Raw genomic sequence first — 25,931 nt, 5'->3', positions numbered from 1 at the left:
CTCTGTGGCACCCTAATTCCAACCAGAGATGAGAAGTTTAAATTAGACTTTGAAAGCAGACAATTGTACGGAAATTTAGCCAAAGCAATAGGGAGACAAAAATGAATCTCAAGGTTCAAGACTATTCGAATGACAGCAGCAGCATCCATACTTGTAAGAAACCCCGATCCACGTACACCAATTTAAATTTCAAGTAAACGCAGTCTATAAAAATCATGCAAACTTATTAGCGAGATTATACTCATACTTCATTCAACCTGTTTTTAATTCTCGTCATTATTGTGGTTTAACACTGAAGTATAATCCCAAGTATTTCAATCTCATTTTCTGTATCGAAGGCAGACACAAAACGCTGGAGGAACTCAGCGGGACAGGCAGCATCTCTGGAGGGAAGGAATGGGTGGCGTTTCTGGCAGGGTCTGAAGAAGGGTCTCGACCCGAAGCGTCACCCATTCCTTCTCTCCGGAGATGCTGCCTGTCCCGCTGAGTTACTCCAGCATTTTGCGTCTATCTTCGGTGCAAAACCAGCATCTACAGTTCCTTCCTCCACATTTGCCTTACTCTTTTAATTAGTGTGAACTCGTTGTTAGAGGATAATCGTCATCGCTATGCATTTGACTGCACAGTTTTGCTGTCAATATCACTGTTGCTCAGTGGTTGTCTTGTTGTCAACCTGGATTTGAAATAGTCTTCCGTCTCATCGTCAGAGTCCATGACTGTGATGTGCCGATGGTACAGAGGAGGGCTGTGAAACAGAGGGGGGGGGGGGGGGGGGGGAAAGAGAAGGTTCATTATAAAAGTTTCATTACAAAATGCTGGAGTAACTCAGCGGTCAGGCAGCATTCCGGGAGGGAAGGAGTGTGTGACGTTTCGGGTCGAGACCCTTCTGACATCAGTATATCAGTCTGAAGAAGGGTCTCGACCCGAAACGCCACCCATTTCTTCTCTCCCGAGATGCTGTCCGACCCGCTGAGATACTCCAGCATTTTGTGTTTACCTTCGATTTTAACCAGTGTCTGCAGGTTTTTTTCCTACAGGTTTATTATAAACTTTGTCACTCCAGAAAAGTCAGAACAGTTCATGCAATACTTACACATGCAGCATCAGTACAAACTATTTCAGTTCCAAAGGATTAATAAGTTGCAAACATTACTTCACCACAATGTGGGGTTAGACTTCCTGGGTACATTTCAGGTACAACTAGGTAGATTTATTTTCCTAAAGTGTACATTCAAGTTACAGCAAGCATCATATGTTTAAGTTATAGAGGTGGTTAGAAAATGGCTCCAACACGTGTACATGTGCATGATAATCCAGCACCACTGGGACCACAGGAAACATGTTCCCAATGTTGGGGGAGTCCCGAACCAGGGGCCACAGTTTAAGAATAAGGGGCAGGCCATTTAGAACAGACATGAGGAAAAACTTTTTCACTCAGAGAGTTGTGAAGCTGTGGAACTCTCTGCCTCAGAAGGCAGTGGAGGCCAATTCTCTGGATGCATTCAAGAGAGAGTTGGATAGAGCTCTTAATGATAGCGGAGTCAGGGGATACAGGGAGAGGGCAAGAACGGGGTACTGATTGAGAATGATCAGCCATGATTGCAGTGAATGGAGGTGCTAGCTCAAAGGGTCGAATGGCCTACTCCTGCGCCTATTGTCTATTAATAGTGCCCAACCTACAGATTTTCCAGATCATTGGATGTTACTTCAATTAATGTCAAAACACACTTTTACTCTTTTTAAAAAACATGCCACAAAGTAGTAAGTTAAGTGAAACCAGCAACTTTAAGAGATGCAGGAAATGTACAAGCATTGAGATTCAGAGTGAGCTCGTTAACTGGCTACAAATCTGAAATCCTAGTGGAAAGCAGAGGGTAGTTTAGTTTAGTTTAGAGTTTAGAAATACAGCGCGGAAACAGGCCCTTCGGGAGAGTCTAGGACTAGAGGTCACAGGCCCAGAATTAAAGGACGTTCCTTTAGGAAGGAGACGAGGAGGAATCCCTTTAGCCGGAGGGTGGTGAATCTGTGGAATTCATTGCAATAGACTCCATGCTGGTCAAGTCAATGGATATTTTTAAGGCAGAGATAGTTAGATAAATTCTTGATTAGTACAGGCGTCAGGGGTTATGGGGAGAAGGCAGAAGAATGGGGTTCAGAGGGAGAGATAGATCAGCCATGATTGAATGGCAGAGTAGACTCGATGGGCCGAATGGCCTAATTCTGCTCCTATCACTTGTGACCTTATGACTTATGAACATAACCTGACCTTCAGTAAAAGGACAAGTGAAGATTACTTCTGCGCAACATCGCACTGCAGCACATTGTAACTTAAAGCTTCCTCTATTCTGCATCCACCTCAGTAGCCCACCTGCTTCTATGCTAGGAAGATATTTTATTCCTTTCACACATTAATCATTCTGCAGTTTCGATAATTGTCAAGTATCATTTAATTACAGTCAGGCCTCTGCTGTAGACCCAGGAGTTGATTGAATCACGTTCATAAGGTCTAGGAGCAGAATTAGGCCATTCGGCCCATCAGGTCTTCAATCATGGCTGATCTATCTTTCCCTCTCAACCTCATTCTGCTGCCTTCTCCCCATAAACCCGACACCCGTACTAATCAAGAATCTGTCAATCTCCGCCTGAAAAATATCCACTGACTTGGCAATGAATTCCACAGATTCACCACGATCTGACTAAAGAAATTCCTCCTCATCTCTTTTCTAAATGTATGTCCTTTTATTATGAGGCTACAGCCTCTAGTCCTAGACACTCCCATTAGTGGAAACATCCTGTCCACGTTTACTCTATCCAGGCCTTTCACTATTCAGTAATCATCTCAACACGTTCAACCCAGGACCCTCATGATATTTAAAAAACAGGATATCTAAAATTCATCCCTTGAGTTGAATCCAACGTCATCCTAACCAACCCAATCTGCCCTGTGGCACTTGTATAATGCCGCAGAACATATTTCTATCTGCGTAAACCTACTTATTGTTCAACATTAGTCAGAGTTAGGGGAAGTGAATTAGAATCTGACCATGCATCCATTTGGCACACAGATGCAAACCTACTTCACTCATCACTCTCTGGTCGGTACAAGTACTTCATCATCACACTGTCTACTTGCTTCATCCTCTTCTTATCGGTCTTCTTCATTTTCTTCCCGGAGTTTCCATTGGCCTTATCTTCTTTCCCCTCGTCATCTGGCGAGTGGGGTTCTCTCTTCGTCGTGCCTCGTTTGATGCTGCTAATGCTTCGATACGAGACGGTGGAGCCGGAAGAGGAGGAACTGGATGACTCCGATGACTCCGAGTCGCTCTCCTTCTTTTTGGATTTTTTCTTGGACTTTTTTGAGCGTTTCTTGGAGCCTTTCCTGCGCCGATCCTCCTCTGACGTGGAAGATTCAGAATCGGAACTCCTGCGCTTCTTGCTTTTGTGCTTCTTACTGACGTCCACTGAGGACGATGATCTGCGAAGACTGCTCAGTTGCATGCTCATTTCTTCCTCGTCCTCGTCTGGCTCCAGGCTTTTTCTTTTGAACGTAATTGGTTTGTAATCCAGAACTTCTTTAATGGCAGCCTCTAACGCTGGATCCAGGTAAGTCCTGTGACTGACAGGTTTGATGTCGGAACCTTCAGGTGGGGTTTCGTCGGAGACAGATGACCGTGGTCTTGGAGGAACACTGAAGCTTCTCCCCCCAGAGTGTTGACTGTAGAACGGCCTCTCGCTCAGCGCCACACTGACGGCGGGATCGTCGTCTTCCAACTCACCCAATCTACTCCTCGCAATGGACAACCTTGTGTCCGTGCGACTGAGGGTCGGGCTCTGTAGGCCCAGTTCCGATCTGCGGCTGAGCAAGGGACTGGTTGGACTGAACACGTCACCGCGGTTGTCGTCGAGCCGAGAGAGGCTTCTCCTCAGACCGGCTGTAGGACTGGTTAGGGCAAAGCTCACGGAGGATTTAGCATCGTCCTCGGCTTCCAGAGCACGCCTCGCGGAAGCTCGGCTGATGGGAACCGACACGGTAGAAGCTTTGTCAAAGTCAGGACTGGTCAAGGCCCATCTCCTGTCTAACCCCTTTCTTGCTCGACTCGTGGCCTCCGAATACGCCTGAGAAATAACAGATCCCCCATCGTCCATGTCATCTGCTGTCTGGAATTTTTTCCGTGAACTGGTGGTGTCAGTCAAGTTGTCCGCACTGGTGGTTTTCTTTGCTTTTCGAAACGATCTCTCGGGTGACATAGACCGCTCCTTACTCAGCGTCGACAGAAGAGAGTCGTTATTGCTTTTACCACCAAGAGAATCCTTCATGTTCCCTCGTTTACGATAGCTGAGGGAACTCATTACAGACGCAGGTCTAAAGTTCTCCACTTCTTTCCCTTCCTTTAATTCCTTCCCTTCCTTCCCCTCTTTCAGGTCTAAGCTAACAGAAAATCTGATTCATGATAGTGTGGAAACAAAGGGAGAGAGAACCAAGGTAAATGAGTTTTAAAGTAGAACAAATAAAACAGTAAATGGATAAAGGCAACAGTAATGGACAGTTAAAGGATAAGATAAAGGATAAACACCCAAAGATTGCTTTTGAGGTAGGTGCATGTGAGGGCTCAATTTGGGAGACAAATGGGAGATATATCTATGGCGAAAGTTTGATTTTAGTTACCAGAGGAAAAAACAAATAGATGTCATCTTAGTTATGCATTTATTAATGTAGGAAAATAACATTGATATTTATCTCCTTCATTTAAGGTAACTTTGCTTAGAATTCCATTCTGTCTATTTCAGAATTGAGGCAGCATATAGAAAATGCCTTGAATAATTCAGTGTTTCAGACTAACCTTGAGCTCTTTAGACTTCCATCATCTGAGCCCTTGCCCTTTGATAGCCAGGATTTGACACCATCCACACGCTTTTCAACTTCAGAGTCTGTGTCTGAATCACATTCACTGTTCCAACACATGGATTGAAAAGATATATGGATGAATTTCTCGATTAAAGAATAATAATCCTTTCAGAGGAAGGGTGCAGAAAACTCTTACAGTAGCCAGATGAATCAATTCAATAAATACATTATGTGTTAGATTCCAGCTGCTTATAGTTTTAGTAATGAGCTATATTATTTCACATACATTAACTATTTTTATCGGGATGCATCACAGCTTGGTTTGGGAACAGCTCCATCCAAGACCGCAAGATAATGCAGAGAATTGTGGACGCAGCCCAGACCATCACACACACAAACCAACCTCCCTTCCATCGCCTCCACCTACACCTCACGCTGCCTCAGCAAGGCCAGCAGCATTATCGAGGACCAGTCTCACCCCGGCCACTCCCTCTTCTCCCCTCTCCCATCAGGCAAAAAGGTACAGAAGTGTGAAAACGCACACCTCCAGATTCAGGGACAGTTTCTTCTCAGCTGTTATCAGGCAACTGAACCATCCTACCACAATCAGAGAGCAATACTGAACTACTATCTACCTCTTTGGTGACCCTCGGACAATCCTTGATTGGACTTTGCTGGCTTTATCTTGCACTGAACATTATTCCCGTATCATGTGTCTGTACACTGTAAATGGATCGATTGTAATCATGCGTTGTTTTACCGCTGACTGGATAGCACGCAACAAAAGAGCTTTTCACTGTACCTCGGTACACGTGACAATACACTAAACTGAATTGTTGCATTTCAGTTACTGGTAACAAGTGCAGTTGCACCCATCTACTATTCCACTTCAAACTTCAATTCAAATGTAAAGATTATTTATTTCCCCATTATTAAAAAACCATTGGATAATACTTTGGTTTTGAGCAAGGCAGCATACCCCAGTTTTCTTTTCTTATTTCACCATTTATTTTAACCATCATTCACATATCTAGCTTAACAATGATACTGGTAGGCTAATGATGCACGAATAAAACTGGTAATTAGTGAGCTCATTCAAAAGTGCGGAACGGTGGCGCAGCGAGAGAGCTAATGCCTCACGGCGCCACAGACCCGGGTTCCATCCTGACCACCGGCGCTGACTGTACTGAGTTTGTACGTTCCGCCCGTGACCTGCGTGGGTTTTCTCCGAGATCTTCGGTTTCCTCCCACACTCCAAAGATGTACAGGTTTGTAGGTTAATTGGCTTGGTATAAAATGTGAAATGTAAAATTGCCTCTGTTAGTGTTAGTGTGCGGGGACCGCTGGTCGGCGCAGACTTGGTGTTTCCGCGCTGTGTCTCTCAAGTAAACCAAGCTAAAACTGCACATGGGACAGGCAGCATCTCTGGAGAGAAGGAATGGGCCGACCCGACCCGAAATGTCACCCATTCCTTCTCTCCAGAGATGCTGCCTGATCCGCTGAGTTACTCCAACATTAGCATTTTGTGTCTGTCTTTGGTTTAAAACAGCATCTGCAGTTTCTTCGTACACATTAAGCTAAAACTGCGCCCATCTGAAGAACATTTCCCTGCCATGATGCTCTTGGAAAGTCCTGTGCAAGTAATGGGCACAGTGCACACCACCGACCCTGCCGGTGAAAGAGGTTCCCACAGAGGCCTCATCAGCCTCCTCAGAACCCACAAAGCTCGATCCTATACATTCATGCTTCATCCCAAGTGACAATCTAAGACTAGTGTGAGAGTGTGGAATCAGAGGCCATAGCCTCAGAATAAAAGGAAGTACCTATAGAGAGGGTTAGAATATAACTGCAGATACTGGTACAAATCGAAGGTATTTATTTCACAAAATGCTGGAGTAACTCAGCAGGTCAGGCAGTATCTCAGGAGAGAAGCAATGGGCGACGTTTCGGGTCGAGACCCTTCCTCAGACTGATGTCAAGGGGGCGGGACAAAGGAAGGATATAGGTGGAGACAGGAAGATGGAGGGAGAACTGTGAAGGGGAGGGGAAGAGAGGGACAGAGGAACTACCTAAAGTTGGAGAAGTCAATGTTCATACCGCTGGGTTGCAAGCTGCCCAGGCAAAATGCATCAGTCTGAGGAAGGGTCTAGACCCGAAACATCACCAATTCCTTCTCTCCTGAGATGCTGCCTGACCAGCTGAGTTACTCCAGCATTTTGTGAAATAAATACCTTTAGAGAGGGGATGAGGAGGAATTTCTTTAGTCAGAGGGTGGTGAATCTGTGGAATACTCCGTTATTCAATCACAGCTAGTCTATCCCTCCCTCTCAACTCCATTCTACTGCCTTCTCCCTGTAACCCCTGACAGCTGTACAGTGAAGACACCAGGATGGCAGGACTGTCATATGAGGAAAGACTGGAAAGATTGGGCTTGTATTCACTGGAGTTTAGAAGGATGAGAGGGGATCTTATAGAGATGTATAAAATTATGAAAGGACTGGACAAGCTAGAAGCAGGAAAAATGTTCCCAGTGTTGGGGGAGTCCAGAACCAGGGGCCACAGTCTAAGAATAAAGAGGAGGCCATTTAAAACTGAGATGAGAAAAAACATTTTCACCCAGAGAGTTGTGAATTTGTGGAATTTGCTGCCACAGAGGGCAGTGGAGGCCAATTCACTGGATGAATTTAAAAGGGAGTTAGATAGAGCTCTGGGGGCTAGCGTAATCAAGGGATATGGGGAGATGGCAGGCACGGGTTACTGATTGTGGATGTTCAGCCATGATCACAATGAATGGCGGTGCTGGCTCGAAGGGCCAAATGGCCTCTTCCTGCACCTATTTTCTATGTTTCTATGACGCTTGTACAGTAATTAACAGAGATTAACAGTATCACACCGTGAGGCAGCATTATGCTGACTGGATGATAACAGCTTTTGTCGTCTTAATGGAGGATGATTTGTGATCTCTTTACATTGAGCATCAAAAATAAGCTGCTTAATTTTCAGCAAATCTTTGGTGTGTATGTTGAGGGCTACACATTGTGGGAGTGAAAGACTTTGATCTTGTGTTTCTAAGTTAAGCATTAACCGCAAATAAAGTATGATATTCTGTCACTAAAGCCACCGGTTAAAACAATATTTTATCCGTTCCCATTAGCAATCATCCTCTGGTTAAACTGAGATTACCAAGGAAGTGCTAAATTTGGGGAAGGTGCTGTACTTTTTTAAAATTTAGAGATACAGCGCGGAAACAAGCCCTTCGGCCCATCGGGTCCGCACCAACCAGCGATCCCCACACATCAACACTATCCTACACACACTAGGGACAATTTTATACTTATACCAAGCCAATTAACCTACAAACCTGCACGTCTTTTGAGTGTGGGAGGAAACTGAAGATCTTGGAGAAAACATTGCACGGTGGCGCAACGGTAGAGTTGCTGCTTTACAGCGAATGCAGCGCCGGAGACTCAGGTTCGATCCTGACTACGGGTGCTGTACTGTAAGGAGTTTGTACGTTCTCCCCGTGACCTGCGTGGGTTTTCTCCGAGATCTTCGGTTTCCTCCCACACTCCAAAGACGTACAGGTATGTAGGTTAATTGACTGGGTAAATGTAAAAATTGTCCCTAGTGTGTGTAGGATAGTGTTAATGTGCGGGGATCGCTGGGCGGCGCGGACTTGGTGGGCCGAAAAGGCCTGTTTCCGCGCTGTATCTGAAATATGAAACAAAATATGAAAAACCCATGCAGGTCACGGGGAGAACGTGCAAACTCTGTACAGACAGCACCCGTAGTCAGGCTCAAACCCGGGTCTCTGGCGTTGTAAGCGCAGTCAGGCAGCAACTCTACCGCTGCGCCACCGTGCCTACTAAGAAATTGATTGAAGGGCCCTAATTTTTATTCCACAAGGGACGTGGACGAGAGTAGAGATGAAACTCAAGCTGTCACATTAATGCAGGCAGGATTTGATCAAAGGTGTGAAGAGATGAAATAGTAGTCTTCAAGCTTCTGCACCACTCCGATTGACCAATCCATTTTTAAACAGGCACGCAAGAAAGAGTTGATTTCTGGTGAACTTTCATGTCTGAGTGCTTGACTGCCAAAAACATGAACAGCTCTTTGGTTTAGTGAACTTTTTCCATTTTTAAAATGAGACTGCCAAAAATATTTCAGGGGTAATATTTTACAATTAAACTGGAAATTGCTGAAAGGAATTAGAGTCGTAGTTATACAGCATGGAAACAGGCCCTTCAGCCCAACATGTTAATGCTGACCAAGATGTTCCATCTAAACTGGACTCATTTGCCTGCGTTTGGCCCCTCTCTCGCTCTCTAAACATTTCCTATCCTTGTACCTGTCCAAGTGCCTTTTAAATGTTGCTATTGTACCCGTCTCAACAACCTCCTCTGGCACCTCGTTCTCTACACTCACCACCCTCTGAATGAAAAAGTTGCCCTTCAGGTTTCTCTTCAATCTTGTCCCTCTCACCATAAATCCGGGTCCTCTAGCTCTTGATTCCTCTACCCTGAGTAAAAGACATTCACCCTATCCATCCCTTCATGATTTCATGCACTCTGAAGGGAAGATATCGTACAGTTGGATCATCTTTTCGCGTGTCAGTGTCAAGGGCAAGAGGCAAGTGCTGGTTAGTGCAGCAGGGACATGTTTATCCTACTCTATCCTGATAACATCAGGACAGTGCGTGCTCTCCACCCACTACATGTTAAACCAGTAATAACTGTTGCCTTAACAAGACTGTACGAAACTGAACAGATAGCTTTAGTTTAGTTTGGTTTGGTTTAGAGGCACAGAAACAGGCCCTTCGGCCCACCGAGTCCGTACCGACCAGCGATCCCCGCACATTAACACTACCCTGCACACACAGGGGACAATTTACATTTATACCAAACTAATTAACCCAACAACCCTTCGGAGTGTGGGAGGAAACTGGAGCACCCGGAGAAAACCCACGCAGTCACGGGGAGAACGTACAAACTCCGTACAGACAGCACCCGCAGTCAGGATGGAACCCTGGTCTCTGGTGCTGTGAGCTCTACCGCTGCACCACCGTCAATATGACTACTCTTAACCATTTTGGTGTCAATTGAATCAGTGTCCCCACTGATGATCGTATTTTACAAATGCCACTAACAAGTATTGGAATAGTTCTAGAAATGATTCAATGATTACAATGTTGTACAAAACTCGTCAGTTGTGAGTGTGCACTCTTCTCAAACCTCAACCTGTGTAACTCTTGGGTGGCAACGTATTAATTAAGCACTGGGGTCAAGGAAAGAGCGGTCACGTCGCGGCCCTGGCTCCGCTAATCTTTCCACCGCCACGCACAAGAAGCACAAGACGCCATTGTATGCAGATGCCGAGAAGTGTGTTCAGCTCCAGCTAAACAATTCCACCTATCCATGTTCTTCAGAGATGCTGCCTGACCCGCTGAGTTACTCCAGCTCTCTGTGAAACGTCACCTATCCATGTTCTCCAGAGATGCTGCCTGACCCGCTGAGTTACTCCAGCGTTTTGTGTGAATCTTTGGTATGAACCAGCATCTGTAGATCTTTGACTCTCAGTCTGAATCAATGGGCCTGGACCTGAAACGTCACCTATTCCTTTTCTCCAGAGATGCTGTCTTACTCCAGAATTTTGTGTCTATCTTCAGCAGTTCCTTGTTATCACAATTATGCCGTTGTAAGCTTTAGTTAAATTAGTCAATATGGCACTCTTTATTTGAAAAAGCAGGGATTTCATATGCTGGTGTTAGTGTGGCTGATGCACACTTGCATGCTTCCTCTTTAAATGTACTGCCATGCAGATGGAAACTTAAATGTGTGTTTTAAGGGCATGCCGAAGGTTAGATCTGGGCACACATTTGAAGGCATTCTGATATGGTTCTCACGTTTTATTCTTTCTCCTTTGATACTTTGTCACCATATCTTGCAAACTGCAAATAAAATAAAGGTGAACACAAAAAAAACCCAAAAATATATACAGCAGTCTGGGTAGAATTGAGCGTGGTTGAGAATGTGCATAAGAACTTGCTATTGCAAAATCAACAATAATAAAAATAAAGAGAGCATGAACTATAAATAATAACTGAAATTAAAAACTCGAAATAACTCAAATAAAAATGTATTGATTGATGTGCTTCGTCATATTTGATAGTCTAAATTAATTTAAACATTTTCATACTAGCCAATTACATTTTTGCTCACCTCAATTTGTCTGGTGCATGTTCTATATATTTTACTACAACCTATTTAGTCATTTCTATTTATTCCTTTGAATGCAAATTCCAGAATTAAGGATCTCTGATCCAAAACGTCAACTCTGTATTATTTCCACAGAGGCTGACTGACCTACTGGGTATTTGCAGCATGTTCTCCTTTGGGACCTGCGTTTAATGCAACAGTACTACACAATAATGCTGTCCATTCATTCCGCTGGAAATACAAGTTGGAACGTTGCTTCAGATTGTCTGTGTAGACTAGCTATGTTATTCTACAGGTTCAGCTTCAAGCATTACAGATAAAGTTTGTCTTCGTTTTGATTCCCAAAATCGCTAAAGGTAGACACAAAATGCTGGAGTAACTCAACGGGTCAGGCAGCATCTCTTCAGTTTGAAGAAGGGTCCCGACCCGAAACATCACCCCTCCTTTTTCTCCTGAGATGCTGCCTGACTCGCTGAGTTACTCCAGCACTTTGTGCCTATCTTTGGTACAAGCCAGTTCTTTGTTTCTACAGTAGGATGCTAATTGCCTTTTGGCATGTTTCACACCGTGGGTCTTTTGAAAAAACATTTCTAGTTTGCAATTTAAAAAAAACTCGGATTGTGCCCATCACACACGACATACCTGTTAATAAGGTCATCATTGTGCCCATCACACACGACATACCTGTTAATAAGGTCATCATTTTCATCACTTTCCATTTCATCCTCGATTGCTGCTTGTAGATCTCCAATTCGTTTAAAAGCAAGTTTAAGGTCAGACTGGAGACTCTGATTGGCAGCTTCAAGACTTTCGATATCCATTTCCTAAGTTTAAAAGAAAACCTTGTGATTAATAGAAAATAGGTGCAGGAGTAGGCCATTCGGCCCTTCGAGCCGACATTGTTAAGATATCTTTGGAAAGAAAAGAAACACTGGCTCTTAATTCTCAGTATTTTTCATCGGGAGCACCTTTAGTTTAGTTTAGGGATACAGCGCGGAAACAGGCCTATCATTCCACCGAGTCCGTGCCGACCAGCAATCCCCGCACACTAACACAAGCCTACACACACTAGGGACAATTTACACTTATACCAAGTATACAAACCCAAGCCAATTAACCTACAAACCCGCACGTCATTGGAGTGTGGTAGACCGAAGATCTCGGAGAAAACCCACAGGTCACGGGGAGAACGTGCAAACTCCGTACAGACAGCACCCGTAGTCGGGATTGAACCCGCATCTATGGCGCTGCAAGTGCTGTGAGGCAGCAACTCTACCGCTGCGCCACAAGTCTATTTAAATGGAACATGAGCAAGTCTGGGTACGATCCATCACCACTGCATGACTCAATCTCCCACAGTCTCGGAGATTGCAGGTAGAATACCAGTTGGATGAAGTATTTACACCATCTCTTATCATCTGCAACATTTATTTACAAGATTAAATCTGGGAATAAAAATCAATCTGAGTGAAAACGTTGGCAAATGTTCTCTTTAAACAAATCTGTTGCTGCCTGTTCCCAAGGAAATAAATTTACCAATCTATTGAATAGATATAATTGCAATGGGTCTATTTTCATAATTCTGCAACTGCAAACATCATCTACACTACTCAGTCTCTTCATCATCTGGGAGTTACTAGAGCATTTTTTTTAAATACAAGACTAATGACTTTTTAGTTATTTGACTTTTCAACATGTATAAACGTGGGAACAGCTCCATCCAAGACCACAAGACATTGCAGCGAATTGTGGACGCAGCCCAGACCATCACATAAACCAACCTCCCTTCCATTGACTCCATCTACACCTCACCCTGCCTCGGCAAGGCCACTCCCTCTTCTCCCCTCTCCCATCAGGCAACAGGTGCAGAAGTATGAAAACGCACACCTCCAGATTTAGGGACAGTTTCTTCCCAGATAGACACAAAATGCTGGAGTAACTCAGCGGGTCAGGCAGCATCTCTGGAGAGAAGGAATGGGTAACGTTTCGGGTTGAGACCCGTCTTCAGACTGATATCAGTGGAGTGGGCGGTACAGAGATAAAATGTAGTCAGAGACAGTAAGACTGGTAGGAGAACTGGGATGAGGAGGGAATGGAAAGGGAGGGAAAGCAAGGGCTACTTGAAGTTAGAAAAGTCAATGATCATACCGCTGGGGTATAAGCTGCCCAAGCGAATTATGAGGTTCTGTTCCTCCAATTTGCGCTAGGCCTCACTCTGACAATAGAGGACAGAAAGGTCAATGTGGGAATGGGAGGGGGAGTGGGAGTTAGTGTTGAGCAACCGGGTGATCTGGTAGGTTTAGGCGGACTGGGCGTAGGTGTTCAGTGAAACGATCGCTGAGCCTGCCCGGGATCTTGCCGGTCAAGCGCAGGCTCGGCGATCGTTTCTCTAAACACTGCTTAATCAATGGATATGTTTAAGGCGGAGATTGACAGATTTTTGATTAGTACGGGTGTCAGGGGTTATGGGGAGAAGGCAGGAGAATGGGGTATGAGAAAGAAAGATAGATCAGCCATGATTGAATGGCGGTGTAGACTTGGTGACCTAAATCTGCTCCTAGAACTTACGAACTTTCGTTTGCAACTGTTGTTTTTCTACAGACACACGTGTTTACATTTTTCTCCATAATTCGTGTTAATGAATGAAAATGAGCAGGAGGCACGCGAGAGGTTATCAAGGTTGACTTACTAACTCATGCTTTTTGCGGCTGGCCTCCCCCTCCTTCTTGGTGACCTCTCCCGTCTCCTCCTTGACGTCCCTCAGCTGCCGTTGCAAGCGCTTGTTTTGCTCCTTCTCACGGTTCTCAGCCGCCGATCTCTGATCTCTCTCTTCTGACAGCTTTTCGAGGTTTTCCTTGAGACGACTAACTAGGCTCTATGTACAAAGAGTGAAATGCCCGTAAACCGTCCGCACAATTATGGTCAGCACCTCCACGCCGATTACAACACAAACAACATCAGACCACAATTCAAATCCTGTGTAAAATCAAAACTTGCTGATATATCCAGTTTATCAACAGGAACATGTATAAAATGGATTGTAATTGTTCTAATCGTTAATCAAAAAATAAAATGCCCACACACTAATATGGTGAAAATCTGAATTTGACATTATACCTGTAAATTTTAGTTTAGTTTAGTGATACAGAGATTGTTTAATAGGTTTCATCTCTCTCTATTCTGAATGACCACACTTGGCCTAGGCTTCAACTGGAAGTGTTCTCACCACATGTACTGTGAGAGTCTATCCCACCACCTACAGCAGCTGAGACCATTCTTGTTACATGTAATTATAAGGACAATGTATGTCTCTTCACACCATCCCCATATCCAACATAAACCCATCCCTAACCTCCTTGGAAAATACAAAAACATATTTTTTATTAAACAGAAGTTGTTTTATTGATATTGTCAGAAAAAGCTTTAGTTTTTTCTAAATTAACGTTATACTAGATGCTTTAATTTTCGCAACATTATTCAACCTCTATTTTGAATTTGGGTTCATGTTTCATCATTACTAACCCAGCCAGACAGATCATTAGTGATAGGAGTAGAATTAGGCCATTCGGCCCATCAAGTCTACTCTGCCATTCAATCATGGCTGATCTATCTCTCCCTCCTAATCCCATTATCCTGCCTTCTCCCCATAACCTCTGGCACCCACACTAATCAAGAAATTGATGTTTCCAAACGTTTGCTTTTGAAAGTCTGTCTCTGTAGCGTTTGGTCCATCTTTGCTTGGACAGAGCAAATAAAATGATACCATTCTCCGTCCTGCGTAAGTGCCACACTGCCCGCTCCAGTTTAATCCTTCATCTTCCATCAGTTCTCCTCACTTGCTCCTTTTCCATAACACTGCCTTCTCATGGAACTGGTTACCTCCGGTGAATCCTCAGGCATGATCCACGCTCCACGCGGTCGATGAGAGCATGGCATGAACCACCGTGAGGGGGGGGAGGGGAAGAACAATGGAGGATGCGGCGTGGGGGGGGGCGAAGAACAATGAACCATGGGGAGGGAGGGAGGGAGGGAGGAGAACAACAGGGGACCCGGTGGGGGGAGGGGGGGGAGAACCAGGGAGGAGCTGGCGTACTTTGTAACTTTGTTAGAGCAGTAGGTGGCCACTATTTGTGTGCCTTGTGTGTGCAAGCAAATAATGTCACTGTGCCTCGTCACACGTGACAATAACTCCATTACATCGTTTCCTCATTGATATGTTTTCAGTTTTTAACATCATCCAGAAAAACGCATCAGCAAACAGTTCTGTACCTTTGTATTTCCTCCATGAAGCCCAATGGGACAGCTGGGCTCTCTAAATATAGTCTTCTTTCATATCAAGGTTAAAGGAGCCATGACTCGCGTGGTTTAGTTTAGAAAAACAGTGAGGAAACCGGCCCTTCAGTCCGCCGATCCCCACACACTAACACTATCCTACACACACTAGCACTATCCCACACACACTAGCACTATCCCACACACACTAGCACTATCCTACACACACTAGCACTATCCCACACACACTAGCACTATCCTACACACACTAACACTATCCTACACACACTAGCACTATCCCACACACACTAGCACTATCCCACACACACTAGCACTATCCTACACACACTAGCACTATCCTACACACACTAGCACTATCCTACACACACTAGGGACAATTTACAATCTTTGCCGGTCAATTAACCTATAAACCTGTATATCTTTGGAGTGTGGGGAGACACTGGAGCACCCGGTGAAAACCCACGCAGGTCACGGGGAGAACGTACAAACTCCGTACAGACAGCACCCGTAGTCAGGATGGAACCCGGGTCTCTGGCCCTGTGAGGCAGCAACTCTACCGCTGCACCACCATACCACCCCTAATTTGCACCAAATTAATATAAGCAAAACTTATCTAGTTTAATGAACTGGTATAAACGTTTAAGTTCTTCCATCTTTACCACTGTCAAGCTCGTCAGTTTTCAACATTGGCCAGAAATACAGAAGTTTGAAGAACTGCTGGAACCTAAGCTCGATTTGCTCTTTAATGAACAATATCTTTTCACTATCTCCTATAAACCGCACTTCTTCTATCAATGTGACATGACGTTATGTGACATTATAAGTCATTGAGCACAAAAACAGGCCTCCGGCTGAAGTCTTTTCTATTTGTAGCATTTTTTTAAATTAAATTTAAATTGTAAAATAATTTATGATGTCTCAAGGCAACTTTCAATAAAGATAGGTATTGGATGGAAATGTTCATTGCCAATGACCATTTTGCTTCAGTCTTAAATATTAAGCTGTGTAGGAATGAACTGCAGACACTGATTTACACCGAAGACTGTCACAAAATGCTGGAGTAACTCAGCGGGTCAGGACTTCAGACTGAAAAAGGGTTCCAACCCGAAACGTCACCCATTCCTTCTCTCCAGAGATGCTCCAGCATTTTGTGTCTATCTTTGGTGTAAACCAGTATCTGCAGTTCCTTCCTTCACACCCCCTTCCTTATCAGCGGCTTCTCACTCCGTCTCCTCTCCCCTTCACAAATAAATACTCCCTCCCTGGACTGCATCATCTGTATTTAACCTGGGCACTGAGCAGGCTAGGACTTTATTCCATGGAGCGCAAGAGGATGAGGGGTGATCTGAGAGATGGTGCATAAAATCCTTGGAGCGCAGGAAGATGAGGGGTGATCTTATAGAGGTGTATAAAATCCTTCGAGCACAGAAGGATGAGGGGGGTGATCTTATAGAGGTGTATTAGGTTATTGAGCAGGCTAGGACTCTATTCCTTGGAGCACAGATGAGGGGTGATCTGAGAGATATAAGAAAATAACTGCAGATGCTGGTACAAATCGAAGGTATTTATTCACAAAATGCTGGAGTAACTCAGCAGGTCAGGCAGCATCTCAGGAGAGCAGGAATGGGTGACGTTTCGGGTCGAGACCCTTCTTCAGACTGAGAGATGGTGCATAAAATCCTTGGAGCACAGGAGGATGAGGGGTGATCTTATAGAGGTGTATTAGATTATTGAGCAGGCTAGGACTCTATTCCTTGGAGCACAGGAGGATGAGGGGTGATCTTATAGAGGTGTATAAGATCATTGGACTCTATTACTTGGAGCGTAGGAGGATGAAGGGTGATCTTATGGAGGTTATATAAAATCATTGAAAAGCTTGTATTTTCAATGGTGTGGAATACCAAAGGAATCTAGAGTGAGATTTGCTGTAATTACTTACCTCAAAACGCTTGACCTGGGTCTTCTCAAATTCCAGTTTGGTTTCCAGTTCACGAATCTTGGCTTCTTGTCTGCTCACCAACGACTTATCCACCATGGATTGTTCTGTGAAGTCCAGTTGACTCTGCAATCCTTGTAACTAGAGCAGGTTGCACAGAAAAGACAAACGTGAGAATGTACTAAGCCATGTTCGATGAAAACCGATGCCGCAACTGGAACTGGAAGTCATTTCTCTTATTCCACAGAGGACAAAGAAGGGAGATTGAACTTTTTTTTCGCCTTCCATCACAGTGAGGAATGTGGAGGAGTCACTGTGGGTGGATGTTTATGTTCGAATGTATTTTGTGCGTTCTGTTGCTTTTTATTGTTATGACTGTACGGCAAATGAAGTTCCTCGTATGTTGCAAAACATTCTTGGCTAATAAAGTATTATTGTGATTGTAATAAATCAGTGTTCCTGACAAGGGGCTCAAGATGCACTCTTCACCTAATAGCGTGCTGCAGCTACACTGCCCGATCTACAGGATGCAATACAATACACTGTTAGTCTCTCACTCTCACAGTACCTCCTCCTCTAACACCATGGGAAAGAGCAAATGTAATTACAGAAACCTTCACATCTTCCCTACAAGTTAAAAACTAAGCCCATTTGGACATTTATATCGGTTTTTCATCAAGGTCTTATCATAATCTTTCTGGAGAACGATGCCTGGATTAGAGAGTATCAGGTACAGGGAGAGGTTGGACAGACTTAGATTGTTATCTCTGGAATGCTGGAGGTTGCGGGGTGACCTGATAGAAGTGTATCAAACTACGAGAGGCTTAGATAGAGTAGACAGTCAGAACCTTTTTCCCAGGGTGGGAAAGGTCAAAGATCAGAGGGCCTATCTTTCAGATGAGAGGGGCAAAATTATAAAAAGATGTGCGGGGCAAATTTGGTTTAACGTACAAGGTGGTGGGTGCCAGGAGTGGGCTGCCGGTGGGGTGGGGTGGGGTGGGGGGTGGAGGCTGATAAGATGGTGGTGTTTCAGAGATGTTTTGATAGGCACATGGATCTACTGAGAATGCAGCGATATGGATCATGTACAGGCAGATTGGCACTATGTTCGGCACAGACATTGGGCTGAAGGGCTTGTTCCTGAGCTGCAAAGTTCCATGTTCTTATGTCCTTCAATGAGAGTGAGAGCTATAGAAAGTTCAAGATGTGTGGAAGAAATTTTAGCTTCATTGAGCCATACATTATGGAAACGGGCCCAACTCATCCATAGAAACATAGAAAATAGGTGCAGGAGTAGGCCATTCGGCCCATCGAGCCAGCACCGCCATTTTCAATATGATCATGGCTGATCCTCCAAAATCAGTACCCCGTTCCTGCTTTCTCCCCATATCCCTTGATTCCGTTAGCCCTAAGAGCTAAATCTAACTCTCTCTTGAAAACATCCAGTGAATTGGCCTCCACTGCCTTGTGTGGCAGAGAATTCCACAGATTCACAACTCTCTGGGTGAAAATGTTTTTTCCTCAACTCAGTCCTAAATGGCCTACCGCTTATTCTTAAACTGTGACCCCTGGTTCTGGACTCCCCCAACATCGGGAACATTTTTCCTGCATCTAGCCTGTCCAATCCCTTAAGAATGTTATATGTTTCTATAAGATGCCCTCTCATCTTTCTATATTCCAGTGGATATAAGCCCGGACGACCCATTCTTTCATCATATCCATGCTGACCATGGCCATCTAAGCCAGATCCATTTGCCTGTGTTTGAACCTTAACCCTCTGAGGCATCCCTATCATTGCACCTGTCCAAATGTCTTCCAACTTCTAAATTATTCAACCCACATTAACTTAATAATCCGGAGAGTAATTAAATTCAAATGATTAACCGCTGCATAGTGTTAGATGTTACAATAAACGCTTTGGTTCAGACGCTATAAAATATTTAATTACTCGATTTAGTTTAATTGCTTGGAAACAAGTTTTGATTCATTTAAGGGTGAAGAGGCTGGCAACAAAAGGAGCATTTACTACTGACGGTCGAAATACCAAATCAATGCCAAAGATAGGTGATGAAACTGTCCATTGGTGAAGGTGTTCATTGCCTGGCACTGATGGGGCATGATTGATCGATTGATACCTCATTGTCATGTGTACTTGGTGCAGCGAGATTCTTTGTTTGCGTACAGTACAGGTATGCAAGAGTGGTGCTGACAAAGTGACAAAAGATGCTGGTTACTGGCTACACCTGAATGATGTTCACCTACCTACAACAGGACAAGGGAATAAACCACAAGTGAATAAGTTACATACCTTTTCTTGCAGTTCTTGTTTCTCTTTATACGCTTCATCCAGCTGTGACTGCAGTTCATTAATCTGGCCAAGGTCCCTGGATGACTGTGGAAATATTTAGATTCATTGATAAGAACTTCATACGATTTCCAGGAATTAAAGGGACAAAAAGACTAGTTCTTCAAGAGACAGGGTCTTCTGTTTTTGTACCTTAAGCCACAAAACACAACCTCTGCTGTCCTGAGGTCATCACTCACCTGCCTCTGGACCATACGGATAAGTGTGAGGTTATCCACTTTGGTGGCAACAACAGGAAGGCAGATTATTATCTGAATGGTGTCAGATTAGGAGAAGGGGAGGTGCAACAAGACCTGGGTGTGCTTGTACATCAGTCACTGAAAGTAAGCATGCAGGTACAGCAGGCAGAGAAGTAACCCAATGGCATGTTGGCCTTCATTGCGAGAGGATTTGAGTTTAGGAGCAAGGAGGTCCTACTGCAGTTGTACAGGGCGCTGGTGAGACCGCGCCTGGAGTAATGTGTGCAATTCTGGTCTCCTAATTTGAGGAAGGACATTATTGCTATTGAGGGAGTGCAGCGTAGGTTCACCAGGTTAATTCACGGGATGGCGGGACTGACGTATGATGAAAGAATGGGTCGACTGGGCTTGTACTCGCTGGAATTTAGAAGGATGAGAGGGGATCTTCTAGAAACATATAAATTTCTTAGAGGATTGGACAGGGTAGATGCCGGAAAAATGTTCCCGATGTTGGGGGAGTCCAGAACCAAGGGTCACAGTTTAAGAATAAGAGGTAGGCCATTTAGGACTGAGATGAGAAAAAAACTTTTTCACCCAGAGAGTTGTGAATCTGTGGAATTCTCTGCCACAGAAGGCAGTGGAGGCCAATTCACTGGATGTTTTCAAGCGAGAGTTAGATTCAGATCTTAGGGCTAAGAAAATCAAGGGATGTGGGGAGAAAGCCAGAACGGGGTACTGATTTAGGATGACCAGCCATGATCATATTGAATGGCGGTGTTGACTCGAAGGGCCGAATGGCCTCCTCCTGCACCTATTTTCTATGTTTTTATGCATGCAAGCTAGTCCCGAACTCCTCAGCCTACCCCAAGGCACATGTGTTTGACCCAGAAAATGACAGAAGGGCTTAGATAATAGTTGAGAACCAGACGATATAGGTTTAAAGTGAGGGGCAGAAAGATTTAGTAGGAACCTGAGGGGTAACCTTTTCACACAAAAGGAACGAGCTGCCGGAGGAGGTAGTTGAGGCAGGTACTATCACAACATTTAAGTAACATTTAGACAGATACATGGATAGGACAGGTTTAGAGGAATATGGGCCAAACGCATGCAGGTGGGACTAGTGTAGATGGGACATGATGGTCGGTGTGGGCAAGTTGGGCTGAAGGGCCTGTTTCCGTGCTGTACGACTCTTATGTTCTGAAGATATTAGCCATTTCTCCCTCATAAGTACAAAAAGTGCAGGCTCACATTAATAAAAAACAAAATTGGGACTGACATCAGAATGTTGTTCTTCGGACAAAAGAATGGTCAATATTTATGGGGAACAGGTAGCAAAAATAGGAATTTATATGACGTGAATTAGATGACATGGAGATATTTGTGTTTGGAGAAGCTGAGCAAAGATAAATCATTTTCCAATCAGATTTTCTGATGTGATCAATTCAGCTGATGATTTGTCTTGTGATGGAGACAGGTTCATGGATAGGACAGGTTTAGAGGGATATGGGCCAAACTCAGACAGATGGGACTAGTGTAGATGGGACGTGTTGGTTGGCATGGAATGGAATACTTTATTGTCTCCTCCTTTGTTCTCCCCCTCCCCCCCCCCCCCGCCGGGTCCTCCATTGTTCATCCCCCCCCCGCCCCCACGCCGGGTCCTCCATTGTCCATTGTTCCCCCCCCCACGCCTGGTCCTCCATTGTCCATTGTTCTCCCCCCCCTCACGGTGGCCCCCCCAAGCTCCCCACGTTGGTGTGGGCAAGTTGAGCCATCGGGCCTGTTTCAACACTGTAAGACACTATGACTATGGCACACAGCAGATGCTTTATAATACTTTTCCAAACTTAAATTAAATAGGAAGCTTCCCTTTTCCTGCCGAGGGATTTCTCCCTTCCATTTTAATTGGCCTGCATCTCTGAACAAGTTTGACTGGCTTCAGGATGTGGGAATACATTGCTCAACTTGACAGCTGGCACCACTGTTAGAGGCTGACACTGCCCTGTTGCACAGCATGAGGTTTGTCAGCACAGTGTTCCTGCCCAGTGGGCCGCCAGCTCTCTAATGAGTGAAAACATCCACAGTAGCCTCTCTGGGGAACTGTCCTGATCTGCTGGCAGTGATCAGTGGAGAACCTGACCCACTCTGTGCCTTAGTGTCTATCAGTGCATGTGTACATACTGCATTATATCATTGAAAGTGCTGAAGATAACCACCAACATATTCTAACTAATACATCTAGCTAACTAATCACAAAAACATAGCTATACTCTGGAGTATCGGAGAATGACAGATTTTTGATTAGATTCTTAATTAGGAAGGGAGTTAAGGGTTATGGGGCGAAAGCAGGAGAATAGAGCTTGGGGAGAATGATAGATCAACCAGGATTGAATTATTGGAACAGGCTTAACGGGCTAAATGGCCTTTCTTTCTGTTCCTGGAACTTAATGACAAAATTAGTCACATTTCTGATAAAATCAATCATATTTCTGAAGTTCAGTGCATTCTAAATCCTGCTTGGCAAGTTCATAAGTTCTAGGAGCAGAATTAGACCATTTGGCACATCAAATTTGCTTCGCCATTCGATCATGGCTGATCTATCTTTCCCTCTCAACCCCATTCTCCTGCCTAAGAAAATAACTGCAGATGCTGGTACAAATCGAAGGTATTTATTCACAAAATGCTGGAGTAACTCAGCAGGTCAGGCAGCATCTCAGGAGAGAATGGGTGACGTTTCGGGTCGAGACCCTTCTTCAGACTGATGTCAAGGGGGCGGGACAAAGGAAGGATATAGGTGGAGACAGGAAGATAGAGGGAGATCTGGAAAGGAGCCCAGGCGAAATATGAGGTGCTGTTCCTCCAATTTCCGGTGGGCCTCACTATGGCACTGGAGGAGGCCCATGACAGAAAGGTCAGACTGGGAGTGGGAGGTGGAGTTGAAGTGCTCGGCCACCGGGTGATCAGTTTGGTGCCTCCTGCCTTCTCTCCATAACCCCTGACACCCTGGCTGGACAGATGGCACCCACATGTGTAATATATGCAAAAGAATTTCACTGTGCAGTTGCATGTGTGCCAAATAAAGTACGATTGAACGATTGAACCGAACCTCAGGTGCAACATACCTGAGCCACCACGGCTTTGTGCTTCTTCATGAGTTCATTCATGTCCTCCTGGTCTTCCTCCAGGCGGCTCTGCAAGTCATTCTTCTCACGTTGGATACGACTCAGCTGCTCTTCCAGCTGTGGGAGAATGCAGCTGTTAATTCATAACTTCTTAGGTTGGAGGAGCAGAATTGGCCATTCGGCCCATCGAGTCTACTCTGCCATTCAATCATGGCTGATCTATCTCTCCCTCTCAACCCCATTCTCCTGCCTTCTCCCCGTAAACCCCTGGCACCCTGACCAACCCGTACAATTCTGTTTGCGGATTTGAAAGATGGTACTATCTTTCTATGCAATATGGTTCTTGTGCGCATGACTGCTCCTTACGTGACATCCCCACCGGCCCTGGGAAACTTCACTGCACCGTTTCTAGCACAGTTACAGGCTTTCATGTTTCGGGAACCAGGCCTGTACACGATTTGCCAGACGCAGTCTCGCCAGGGTCCCTTAAAATTGGAGCAAGACATCTCTACTGTGGCGCTCAAATCCTTTGACAATTACGGCCAAGAAGGCTTTGATTGCATCTCCTCTCTCTCCATCCCTCCTCCCCCAAATCATATTAGCTTCAAAGTCGTCTTGTTGAGTCTCATTGTCTGCAACTCGTTTTCACCTAGCCCACAGCTAACAATGGTGTTTCCTTTATCATCGTTAGTTTTTCGCACATCTTTCATTCATTTGTTCTATATCTCTCTACATCACCGTCTACATCTCTCATTTCCCTTTCCCCTGACTCTCAGTCTGAAGAAGGGTCTCGATCCGAAATGTCACCCATTCCTTTTCTCCAGAGATGCTGTCTGACCCGCTGAGTTACTGCAGCGTTTTGTGTTCATCTTTGGTTTAATCCAGCATCTGCAGTTCCCTCCGTCCCACCCCAGGCACCTATTTATCATTACTGCATTTTAACTTTCAGTAATTTGTGTTTATGGAGACCGAGGCCTCTCAGATCAACATGCCGTTTGATCCCCTACCAATTTAACATTTCTATTTATTATATTGTGTTGGCTTCTGCCATTCTACTTAGGAATTATAACTACAATACCATGCACACCAGCTGAAGCTGAACAATGATTTATTTCAGCAGTAGGCAATGGCTGCTTATCAGAAAGAACAGGATATAATTATGATCTAAACATAACATTTCAATGGAGAAAATATATTCCAATTCCTCATGGAACTTAAATAATTAGTGCTGATAATTTTAAATGGTACCATTACATCCAGTTCAGTTCATCACTCTTATCGGAAATCATTCAACAATGTGATATTTTTATCAGCAGCACATTTTTCAAGTTTTAATTAAAATATGTACTTATCAAAGTGCTATGCTGGTGGGGCAGCCCAGTGGCGCAGCGGTAGAGTTGCTGCCAACAGCACCAGAGGCGCGGGTTCGATCCTGACCACGGGTGCTAGCGGTACAGAGTTTGTACACTTTCCCTGTGATCGCGTGGGTTTACTCCGGGTGCTCCGGTTTCCTCCCACACTCCAAAGACGTAGAAGTGTGTAGGTTAATTGGCTTCAGTAAAAAATTGTAAATTGTCCCGCGTATGTAGGATAGTGCTAGTGTATGGGGGCGATCGCTAGTCAGTGTGGACTCGGTGGGCCAAAGGCCTGTTTCCATGCTGTATGTCTGAAGTCTAACGTCTGAAGTCTAAAGTCTAAAGTTGTATCCTAGCACATGCAATTATTCCAATTGCCAAAATGATGAGTAAACTTCTAGGTATTGATATGAACGTCGTGATTTATGCGTGCTGGCTTTGGTATACTTACTGCAACTTTGGCCTTGGAGATATCTTCAATCTGAAGGTGCAGATCTTCCATATCAACCTCCATTGATTTCCGAGCTTTGACAGCAGCAGCACAGGTAAACTCGGACTCTTCCAGCTGAAAGCAAACAGTTTACCTGGTCAAGTACAGGGCGGACTGTCACAACATGGAACAGTTTACCTGGTCAAGTACAGGGCGGACTGTCACAACATGGGCGGCACGGTAGCGCAGCGGTAGAGTTGCTGCTTTACAGCGAATGCAGCGCCGGAGACTCAGGTTCGATCCTGACTACGGGTGCTGCACTGTAAGGAGTTTGTACGTTCTCCCCGTGACCTGCGTGGGTTTTCTCCGAGATCTTCGGTTTCCTCCCACACTCCAAAGACGTACAGGTATGTAGGTTAATTGGCTGGGTAAATGTTTTAAAAAAATTGTCCCTAGTGGGTGTAGGATAGTGTTAATGTACGGGGATCACTGGGCGGCACGGACTTGGAGGGCCGAAAAGGCCTGTTTCCGGCTGTATATATATGATATGATATGATAACATGGAACAGTTTACCTGGTCAAGTACAGGGCGGACTGTCACAACATGGAACAAATACTCAGACAAAAGGAGAGCTGTTGGAAACCTTTTTTCTGAAATTTCTTAATGTAAATTTACTCGCTGCTGTTCCTGAATAAAATGTATCTGTTTAGTTTATTGCTGAATTCCATCCCATCCTCTCTCGCAGATGCCTGCACAATAAAACTACTCTTCATGTTCTGTACAGTTTTTTTTCTGCATTTTAAACACAAATCTATTTTATTAGCATTGAGGAAAAAAGTTAATGAACCATTAAGAAAAATGGGAAAGACCTGTTAAAAGAATCAATGAATTATTTGGAATTTTGTGGTTGCAATGGGAGAAATAATATTTGTATGTAGCAATGTTAACAAGTTGAACAAAGGGAATCACTGCCATTCATCCATTTGGACAGAAGTGCTTCACTTACATGAACACATTTGCTCAGATTGATTAACCCCTTCTTGCTTTCTTCTTCGTACGCCCCCCCCCCCCCCCCCCCCGGCATCTACAATCAGTCTGAAGAAGGGTCTTGACGCAAAATGTCATCTAACCATGTTCTCCAGAGATGCTGCTTGACCTGCTGAGTTACTCTTGTGTCCTTTTGCCCATT

The 25,931-nt window shown here is 44.6% G+C and overlaps 2 protein-coding genes across 10 annotated transcripts in view; both read right to left on the bottom strand.

Annotated features, from left to right (window-relative positions):
- Positions 1-423: 423 nt before the first annotated feature.
- Positions 424-25,931, bottom strand: part of myo18ab (myosin XVIIIA b) — a 174,224-nt gene continuing 148,716 nt past the window's right edge. For 7 of the 9 annotated variants that reach the window (XM_078422485.1, XM_078422487.1, XM_078422490.1 and 4 more), the window contains 9 exons: positions 24,763-24,876; positions 22,957-23,073; positions 19,602-19,685; positions 17,297-17,434; positions 13,754-13,939; positions 11,749-11,888; positions 10,752-10,796; positions 4,842-4,949; positions 424-745 (listed from right to left, as the gene is read on the bottom strand). In XM_078422485.1, the coding sequence (XP_078278611.1) occupies positions 607-745; positions 4,842-4,949; positions 10,752-10,796; positions 11,749-11,888; positions 13,754-13,939; positions 17,297-17,434; positions 19,602-19,685; positions 22,957-23,073; positions 24,763-24,876 (1,071 nt within the window). In that variant the 3' untranslated portion in view covers positions 424-606. The remainder of the gene's footprint in view (positions 746-4,841; positions 4,950-10,751; positions 10,797-11,748; positions 11,889-13,753; positions 13,940-17,296; positions 17,435-19,601; positions 19,686-22,956; positions 23,074-24,762; positions 24,877-25,931) is intronic. The other 2 variants (XM_078422486.1, XM_078422494.1) reach the window with 1 other exon arrangement.
- Positions 2,907-4,350, bottom strand: LOC144606423 (uncharacterized). Its single transcript, XM_078422484.1, has one exon. It carries the CDS (start codon positions 4,348-4,350, stop codon positions 3,079-3,081), a length of 1,272 nt encoding a protein of 423 aa, XP_078278610.1. The 3' UTR covers positions 2,907-3,078.

This window comes from Rhinoraja longicauda, chromosome 26, assembly GCF_053455715.1.
Source record: "Rhinoraja longicauda isolate Sanriku21f chromosome 26, sRhiLon1.1, whole genome shotgun sequence".
Taxonomy (NCBI): Eukaryota; Metazoa; Chordata; class Chondrichthyes; order Rajiformes; family Arhynchobatidae; genus Rhinoraja; species Rhinoraja longicauda.
Note: the sequence above shows the minus strand (reverse complement) of the source record. Positions and strands in the feature narration are given on the sequence as shown.

What these genes read in the sequence shown, in the direction of transcription:
- LOC144606423 (XM_078422484.1), bottom strand. Translation starts at nt 4,350, where the DNA reads ATGAGTTCCCTCAGCTATCGTAAACGAGGGAACATGAAGGATTCTCTT.